Genomic DNA, 9,970 nt, shown 5'->3' with positions numbered 1-9,970 from the left:
TTTTTTGAAAAAAATCCAGAATTAGCTTATATTTTTTTTGGGGGGGGGGGGGTTCTTGAAGACCCTGGGTGTCAGATAATCATGTGGGAGTATGGTGTGTGTGATACAAATACACCGTCTCATGTGTGGCCTCTGGCCCGGAAAGTCTAGTAATACATATGCAAAGCAGATTGTCTGTGGTGTTGAAAACCCAGTTCAATCCACTCAGCAGCGGGCCAGAGGTCAACGCTCGCCAGTGCTCAGGAAGCTGCTGCTCCTACCGCACACTGCACTCAATGACCGGAGAGGGAGTGAAATAATAATTTATACAACATTTGGCCTGCTGGTGAAAGCGTGCATATAGGCATGTCAGGAGGGTCTGTCTGGACCGCTGTTTCTGAGATATAGTAGCCACTTCCATTTTTCCCCCCCTATACCTTCTACTGTCAGTTAAATGCATCTTATGCCAGATGTATGGCCTGTAAAATGAAAAGTGAGCCAACTCATGATTGTTTTTGTCCCGTTTTGTAATCCTTTGGCATGCAGGAACATTTCTGTTATGCACGTATGATACTAAGCCCACTCCGTCTCCATATTTATGGAGCAAACCAATAGGAGGGCTGAATAACGAGACAGACTTTCCAGATGGCCCATAGTCTGGGTGACAAACAGAGCAGGCCAAAGCTGGGACATGTAACATACAGACCATATTGTTGTTGTTTTTTTAGCAAAGAAAAAGTTATTTTTAAGGGGTTAGATCAGGTAGAAATAGATAGACTACTTCTTTTTATACTGCAGAATCGATGCTGAAAGAGAGAAATGAATCTGGCTCTTAATGGAGGCCAAATCCGTGTTTTAAAACTGATACTAACAAACTGTCCGCCAGCTTAAAAAGATCTACACATTCAGGAAATCTTGCTTAAACATGTTCAAGATTTACCTCTCTCTTTCTCTCTCCTTCTCAAATTCAATAACCTTGTGAGGATAATGTGTAATGCAGATTGGGACACATCTATAGTGCACACGCATAAATAATGCACATAAACTTGTTCTCAAGTGGTTTGGCTTCAGAATCCAGAATTCACATTAGACATCAAGTGGCGACCCAACAAAGCATCAAAATTATTTATCGTACGAAAGCAAACAAAATCCCCTTACAATCAAACACTAAAAATTAATATTTCCAAGAACTCCAAAGTTATCCATGATGTAGTCTGAACAGCACAAATATTTACAGTTTGGTTTCTAAACGTCTAAATTTCAACAGTTTCATGCTTGGCTGCCTATAATTCACTAGACGTATACATTGTGGTCGACACAAACCATGTTAGTCTGGGTTGTATTTCCTTTCGCAGCTTTGTTCATGGTGTTCGAGGACGTCACACAACCTGTCAACCTTCTACCGAGATGAATTTAGTTTTTGTTTTAATTGAAATATGTCAAATTCTGCACTTCAGTTTTCTAGGTCACTAAAACAAGCAGTTTTGGAAGACCAACCGTGATCTGCTTAGAAATATCAAATGTTGCAGCATAATACCATAAAGTTTGATTGCATGTACAGCCTTTGACGTCAACAAAAATTATAGTGTTTTCTACTTCCTTTTAAAAGTTAATAAGCCTATTTATCTTGCTAACTGATCTTGTTAGTTATCATTTAGCAAAGGGGTTCAAAAACTAAGCCGAACCCCTTAGACATAAAATATTTCCTTGAAGTCCCCCTGAGAATTAAAAGTAGTATTTCAATCGTTTAATGACACATTTCCATATTCACGTTTCTCTGATGTCAGTTAATGAACACATGGCATGCAAGTAAACAGATAAAATATTTAATCTTTTTTTAGTAAGCTTATTCTTTTAATTGTTTTCATTTTATTAATTTATTTTTTTTATATGGGGTTGCAGCACCTTGGCGAAAATTTATATTGAATTTATAACATTTTATATTTGATCTAATTCATTATTTTTCATCAACCCATGAACACCCGCAATTCCCTCACGAACCTCCATTTGAGAAACCCTAATTTATCATTTTAGTATTTAGCAAATTTTTCTAGCTGTACATGAGCAGGACGAATATGCAACATAATTTGAGAACCACTGGTGCAATAAAAGATGCGAGCGAAACAGACAGAGTGAGGTTTAGGGATGAAGCTAATTCACTATACCTTCTGCAGCCACTGTGTATTGTTCTCCGTGGCGCTCTCTAGGGTCTCCAGCTTCCTTTCCTGCCAGGTGGGTTCAGCGTGGGGCGACTCCGGGGCCGAAGGCGAGTCCCGCTGGAGGGAGTTAGTCACCTGGAAGTCCCCCGCAGGCCGGCACTGCTCCACCTCTGGAAGGATAAAAGTGTAGTGGCAAGGGCCATGCTGCACCTGGTGCTGTCGTCTTTCCGAGCCAATAGCCACAGCCACTGCTGCTGCCAGGTAACACAGACACAGCAGCCAGCCCATCCCAGGAAAATGCTGACGGTAGGAAAGTTATAATCCAGGGAAGGATGAAATAGCGTGGGCACTCCTCTAGAAGCTGGTCGGATGAGAGTGCTTCGCTCGGATTTGCACTTGTCCAAACTTTTCTGAAGTTCGGAGTTCAAGTTCTGATTCTTGGCTTCTTTCTTTTTTCCTTTTTCTTTGCTTGATGAGTTGTTCCAGGGAGATCTTATTCTACAACAGCATACTTGTAGTGCTGTTTGCCAAAAAATGCAGTAGATTTAAAAGCAACACTGTCCAGACGACAGCCTGGAGGGGGAGATTGTTTCCTATTCCTCGCTTACTTTGCGCTCAGCACAGCTCAGAAGCAGAAACATCCTCTCTGTTTAATTACCCTCTGAAATGTTTTTCAGTTTCCCGCTCTGTTTTTGTCCTGTCCTCATTCACTCGTTGTGACTGTCCGGGTTTGGAAGTTTTGAGTTTGGGAACTTCTGAACTCAGTGCCAGAGCTTTTTGAAGACTGAATCTAAAATCCCTTCTTTTGACACATAATCACTCACCCCCCTCCTTCATTCTTCCTCTCTCTCCGTCTCTTACATACTCCCCCCTTCCCTTTTTCAGCATTTTCAGATGGAAGCTGCAAAAATGCCCACAGCAACTACCACGAAAAACCCAAACAGAGAACATTCTCTTTTCATTAACCCCCTCCTTCTCTCACGTTCTCTCTTCATTCTACCCCCTGCCATCTCTCTCTCAGAGCAATGGCTTATGGGTCCACACCTGCACAGCTACACGGGAAAAGAAGCTGGATATGGTGATGTGAGACGTTAGTGGGGGTTAAACTGGGATTTTTGAAGTTTGGAGGCAATGATCTGATGGTGATCCTGGATTAAATAATTTGGTAAAAATACAGTGAGGTCCAAAAGTCTGAGTTCAAAGTCTGAGAAAATCTGGGATTATTTTTATTTGATTGTTTTTTCTTTCATATGATGTCAATTAAATGTGTGGGGGTGGGGGGGGTTACATAAAAATAGCCTTTTTTAAAAGATTAATTTTAAAGTTTTGAGTTTATTTTTAATTAAAATTGGAATTAAATTCATAATTTGTATTCATTTTTTTATTTAAAAAATAGACATTTAAAAATTCTGCACTTTAGTTTCTAGGTCAATAAAATATAACATTTATAATTATTTAATATTAATATGCCAGTCTACTTGAATTTCCTTAAAATGTACTGATAACCACCACAAAAATACATGAATAAATAAAACAGAGAGTCACGTGATAAGTCAGAGTTCATCCATAAAAGAGTCATACACAAGAAAATACAAATCAGGTTAACATATATGACACTAAAATAATGCAATAAGCATTCACTAAATGTAACCAAAAGATGCCCTAATGTAAATTACAGATAAGAAAAAGAGAGAAGAAACTAAAATATTTATTTAAAGTATAAATCACATGTGATGCGTCATCTAGGAAATTCTGGGAATTTCCTTCAAGTGGTTATTACTGTAAATTATAAGGTAAATCTTAGTTTTTATTTGCAAAAACTGATTGTACAGTATTATGCTTACCTATTTACAATTTTTCACCATAAATGGGAGGTTCTTGCTTTTTTTCTGAAAAAGTTAAATTTTCCACAGTGTTGTGATCTCAGATTGGGACTGTCACTCATTAGAGGAAGGTTAATATTTAATGTAATGAAGCTTGCTAAATAAAGCTGAAAGAAGTGCACTGGATTAAACCACATCTCCACTACATATGAATAGATTGACAAAGAGTCTGCGAGTTATTTGAGTCTAACCTGGTGGAATATCATTCCAGATCGCTCTGACCCAATTTAACCCCTGGCCATTATTCTCATAGTTTACAATGTAGACTTGTGTGTTCTATTAAAGTCATCCTTCCATTACTAGTTCCCACTGACTAATACAGCCTGGCCTTTAGACTGCGTACCAGCAACTGGTATGAATAGCACAAGGTCTCAGGAAGATCTGAAAGCTTAAATCTTCCTCCCTCTTTCAGTTGCTTTTGCCAGACGCATGATAAAATCGAACAGAGTCAATCCCATTCACTTAAACTGTTTCCTTTTACACTTTTCCATGCTATAATTCATAAATGGTTTACACTAAATGGAAAGTTAGTAGCTATAAAAATCATGTGGGTATATAATGGGATTAAGTTGCCAACACAAAGAGAAATTAATTGTCTATACATGTCTCTTCTTTGACAGGAGTTTGTCTCCTCCTCTCCCTCCCTCCCTCTCCTTATCTTCCTTTATGTCTGTACCAACAGAACCAGGTTCATTTGTCTTGCTAAATTCTTTAGCACAGCAACTAAATAAACAGTCTGCTGGTAATGATGTGATGCCTCATGGATCAGGGTGTTCTAAAAAGAGTGTGTGGGTGATGTTTTGCAACTCTCTGAATGCCTTTATTGTCACAGAGTCCATCATAGAAACTGATCAAAGTATGCATAGCAGTGTGAGGGGGTAGTCGAGGTCAAAGCGAAAGCTAAAAGCAATGATCAATTGTGCAGATGTGTGCGGAGAGGCTTCAGAATATGATATGGTTTGTTTAGGTTCAATAGTTCATCGCAACAGAACATACCACTCATTTTCCGACTCTGACTGGTGAAAATAGTCTTGTTTCATCATTGTCAAACTCCCTTTCACACTGAGAACCATGTGCTGATGTTTTGCTCGAGTAAAAATGAAGTGATTATCACAACATGAACACGCACAATTGATTTATTTTTTTTGTTATTACAGAACAAAGACTACATTTTCACTTGATATTCCATAAAAAAATGATAAAAATTGTCAAATTAATCATGGATCCCAAAATTAAAGCATTCAAGCATATTACATTATTGTGGCAGACAACAGCACTGAATTGATAGTATAAAGCTTAAAACTGACAATATATCAAGCTTGAATGGCTCGGATGGAAGGAAAATTGCTTATTACTGAACCACAGGGAGTATGTTTTTTTTTTTTTATGTTTTTCACAATAAAATCATACTAAATTAACCAAATAATAATTTAAATAATATTAATGTAATATTTTATTACAGTGTGATTTTTATGGCAAAATACATGGAAATTAGTACTAAATTATTAATTATTGTAATGTGGTGTTTTGTTTCATGTTCATGTTTTCCATGTCTTTTATTTTGTAATTGTTTCATGGTCCATGTTAGTGTCATGCTTCCCTTGCCTCATGTCTCTCTGCCTTGTGTATGTGTCATGTTCTGATTGGTAGTCTTAGTCATGTGTCTTGTTCCCCATTGGCGGTTCACTGGTCCCTTGCCGAGTATATAGACTTTGCTCTGCGGTTGAGTGGATCTGCTTTCACTGTGGGTGTCGTGGAGAAGGAACACGGCACTAAACCAGAGCCACAGCCTGCTCACGTCACGCCCGCTACTCCAGGACCTGCTCACATCATTTCAGATAAGTCGAAGTTTACTCATGTCATGTCTACAAACTCAAAGCCTGATCACATCATGTCTGCCAAGCCAGAGTCCGCTAACATCATGTCTGCTACCCCAGGTCCTCTTCACATCACGTCTGCCAAGCCAGAGCTTGCTCACGTCATGCTGACACATCAGGAGATTCTTTCCAAGAATCTCTTCAAAAAATGGCCACGCGATTGTGAGCTGGTCGTGTATTGAAGTTGTAACCTGCTGTTGGTGAGTCTTGTCTGTTCATGCCAAGTCATGTATGTTCATGCCTAGTCAAGTCAAGTCACGTCTGTGTCAAGTCAGGTCTGTGGATTATTGTTTGGATCACTCTGTAAATAAACTGCACTTGGGTTCTCACTAAGCTTGCCTTCAGTGGACTGACTCTTTACAATTATAAAAATTATTAGAGTTAAAATGATAAAATAATACACGTGTGTGTGTGTATATATATAAACAATAAGTGTAATACTGCTTTAAATTGTTGTCTCCCCCAAAAAATATTTAAAAATGTATGTTTAATTTAATTGCAATTTTGTTTTTCTGAGCAAAAAATAAATATCATACATTTTTCCCTGATTTACAGAAGAGACCCACTAAAATGTAATTCAGTGTAACAACCTTGTCAGGCATATTTACAGCAAAAGTAAATTAAGAAAATATTAAAAGACTAATTACTTTCACCCCAAATTCTAATTAGTTGTAATTTTACATTTTTAAAATTTTCCTCTATCCTAGGTTTTGCCCATTTGTCAGTAAGAATTTTTTACTCATTTAAAACACAATCAAATTTAATATGCTTGTGACAAATGAGGACATAAATTTGTATAATGACAAAGGTATGACATAGGTATTACAAGGAGAAGGTGACTTTTCAGGACATTACCCCATGTCCCCACTTTTCTAGACGCTTATAAATCACACAAAATGCAGTGTATTGAAAATCTGAAATAGCACAAAGTCTCCTGTAAGGGGTAGGTTTAGGGGTAGGGTTGGTAAAGGGCAATAGAATATAAGGTCTGTACAGTATAAAAACCATTACGCCTATGGGATGTCCCCACTTTTCACAAAAACAAACATGTGTGTGTGTGTGTGTGTGTGTGTGTGTGTGTGTTTATATTTGTCATATTAATTAAGGATATTGAGATGGAGTACAGTAAGACACATTACAAAGCATCTTCAAAAGATACTTAATGTCGATTAGCCACATATCATGTGTACATTTCTTTCATGTGTAATGAAATGATTCTATAGATATAGAATGTATGTATTTTTGTATACTTTCGAATTATATGTATTTTTACATGCCTTCAGCATTTTGTTCCTTTTGTTTTTACACTTTGACCCCTCATCAGTAGTTTTCTTCCTGGCTACGAGCAAAGCGGCTGGTTGTAGTTTGTAACACCTGCCCTGGACAGGAGCACAAAGAGGGTCCAACACAGCAGGGGGGTTTTCTTCAGACCCAAATGTCCAGCTCAAGAGGTGCTGAAATGTTTGCAACTGGTCTCATTATGAAACTCCTGTCAGGTCTCTTTAGAGTGAGTCTTTGTCCTCTGCGCTCCCATCAATCACAAGAAGACAGTGACTAAAATGGCCTACAGACATGAATTGTAAACTACGAACACTGTATTCCGATTCCATAGAGGAAAATTAATGTCTGCCAATTCTTTCTCCAGCATTTGCTGATCAAATTTGGTTATTTGTCTTTCAAAAGTCTTGTATTGATTGGTCAAATCTTTAAGGATGATTTTCTTGCCAAAATTGTCTGGAATACTGTGGGGGAACTGTGGCTTCGTATTGTATTCGTTCCCATCTTTCACCTTGTATAACAGACTTTGTCCTTTCCCTCCCACTTTAATATAAGGAGTTGCGCTGGCTAAGCGATTGTAAGGAAAAACCAATTCATCAAGAAATAAAAACACCTTCAACTGTCCTATGTATAACTGTAGATCTTGCACAAATAACTCTTCTATAAATTGTAATCAATTGCAACACCCAATTAGCAGAATAGCTTTTAGACAATGAAGTTTTTGTAGGAAGGGAGGAAAAGGTGTCCGGTGACAAAACGGAAGTAGTAAAATAACTTCTTTTTTTTTACATTAAACCAAATAAACCAGCTCTAAACACAAAATCCAGGAATAGTCCAGTACAAATGTTCACAGCACAGTATCAAATAACTAGCAACACAACTAGCAGTATCAAGGTTCTCGAATGACTAAATACACAACACACTTGTGTAATACACATGTGAATTCAACTCAAGAAAATAAACACTAACATGCTCTTTTCCTTTATAGAAAGCTATGCAACCTCAAGTGGCATGGAGATCACAGCCAAGTAACTCTACAGGTCCGAGGGAAAAGACTGCAAAGCTCCCAGTCAGATTTTTTACTCTGATGTTAACAAGTGTTTTTAGTTTCTTCTAATGGTGTCAACTGTATCTTCCTGAACAAGTGTTGCCTTGCATCCTGCTGGGGTTTGTTTCATGGTGCCTCTGTTCCCACATAGCTGTTTTCACTTTTCCGGCCTGTACAGGCTGCCGGGAATGTGTTATTAAACACAGACAGTGGCAAAACATGTCTTCACTCTGTAAAAACAACACAGAAGCTGTGTCTGAAGTAACATACCGTACAGTATATACCATGGCAGAGATTTAATGCCACATCGGCAGCAGCTGTATATATTGTATACAAGAGTCCTAATCACAAAAATAATATCTGTTTATTAGATTAATTACATTTGTTGCTTCCTGTGCACAACTGACAGAAGAAGATGCAATGAAGTTTAAGGTTTATGCAACTTTTAATTTACAGAAAATCACAAAGTATCTGTGTACTGATAAAAAATAATGCTCCATCTGCTTTATAAATAAAGTATTTTTCTTTACTGTACATATTCTATATACTGCACAAAGCAGCTTCAAGAGAGATTTTACATTTATTATTTCCGACTTTTACAAGGTACTGTGACTGCCAACCTGAAAATTTACAATGAATCATCTAGACACTATTTAAGAGCTCTTCAGTCTCTGTTTTTTAACTCAACCACCTATTAAAATGTGAAGCAGGCTACACTGCAAATATTCTCTGTTGCGTTGTAGTGAAATCACATAATACAATGCAAACAAATGTGTCCTTTTCCTTAAAGGAATTTTAACTTCTTATTATTTCCGACTTTTACAAGGTACTGTGACTGCCAACCTGAAAATTTACAATGAATCATCTAGACACTATTTAAGAGCTCTTCAGTCTCTGTTTTTTAACTCAACCACCTTTTAAAATGTGAAGCAGGCTACACTGCAAATATTCTCTGTTGCATTGTAGTGAAATCACATAATACAATGCAAACAAATGTGTCCTTTTCCTTAAAGGAATAGTTCATCCAAAAATTTTAACTTGCTGAAAATGTACTCACTTTGCATCCATCAAAAATAAATAAATTTAAGCAATGGCTTAATGATGTTTTTTTGTTTTTTTTTATTAAAAACATGCAGCTTTTCACCTTACAAGACATTGATTGATGAACTGGAGACGTGGATTAATTGTGGATTACTGTAAAGTTTTTATCAGCTGTTTGGACTCTCATTCTGACGGCACCCATTCACTGCAGAGGATTGGTGAGCAAGTGACATAATGCTAATTTTCTCCAAATCTTTTTTGATGAATAAACAAACTCTTCCTCTTGAATGGCCTGAGGGTGAGTACATTTTCAGCAAATTTTCATTTTGGGTTAATTGTTCCTTTAAATTAGTGCTGTCAAACGATTAATCACATCCAAAATAAAAGTTTTTGTTTACATAATATATGAGTGTGTACTGTGTATATTTATTACGTATATTTAAATACAAACACATGCATGTATATATTTAAGAAAATGTGTTATGTTTACATATTAAATATATTTATATATAATTTAAAATAGAATCATAAAAATATATAAATGTATATACATGTAAATATTTGCAAAACATATACTGTATGTGTGAGTATTTATATATACATAATAAATAAACACAGTGCACATACATATGTAAACAAAAACATTTATTTTGGATGTGATTAATCGTGATTAATCGTTTGACAGCACTAATTTAAATATATATA

At 36.8% G+C, this 9,970-nt stretch overlaps 1 protein-coding gene across 1 annotated transcript in view; it reads right to left on the bottom strand.

The window, feature by feature from the left end:
- Positions 1-2,806, bottom strand: part of LOC107564496 (angiopoietin-2-like) — a 22,821-nt gene extending 20,015 nt beyond the window's left edge. Inside the window, exon 1 of the mRNA XM_016249592.1 lies at positions 2,145-2,806. Coding sequence (XP_016105078.1) covers positions 2,145-2,426 — 282 coding nt within the window. The 5' untranslated portion in view covers positions 2,427-2,806. The remainder of the gene's footprint in view (positions 1-2,144) is intronic.
- Positions 2,807-9,970: the final 7,164 nt, after the last annotated feature.

The sequence above is a fragment of the Sinocyclocheilus grahami genome, unplaced genomic scaffold, assembly GCF_001515645.1.
Source record: "Sinocyclocheilus grahami isolate Dianchi unplaced genomic scaffold, SAMN03320097.WGS_v1.1 scaffold940.1, whole genome shotgun sequence".
In the NCBI taxonomy this organism is placed as follows: Eukaryota; Metazoa; Chordata; class Actinopteri; order Cypriniformes; family Cyprinidae; genus Sinocyclocheilus; species Sinocyclocheilus grahami.
This window is presented reverse-complemented; position numbering and strand designations above follow the sequence as displayed.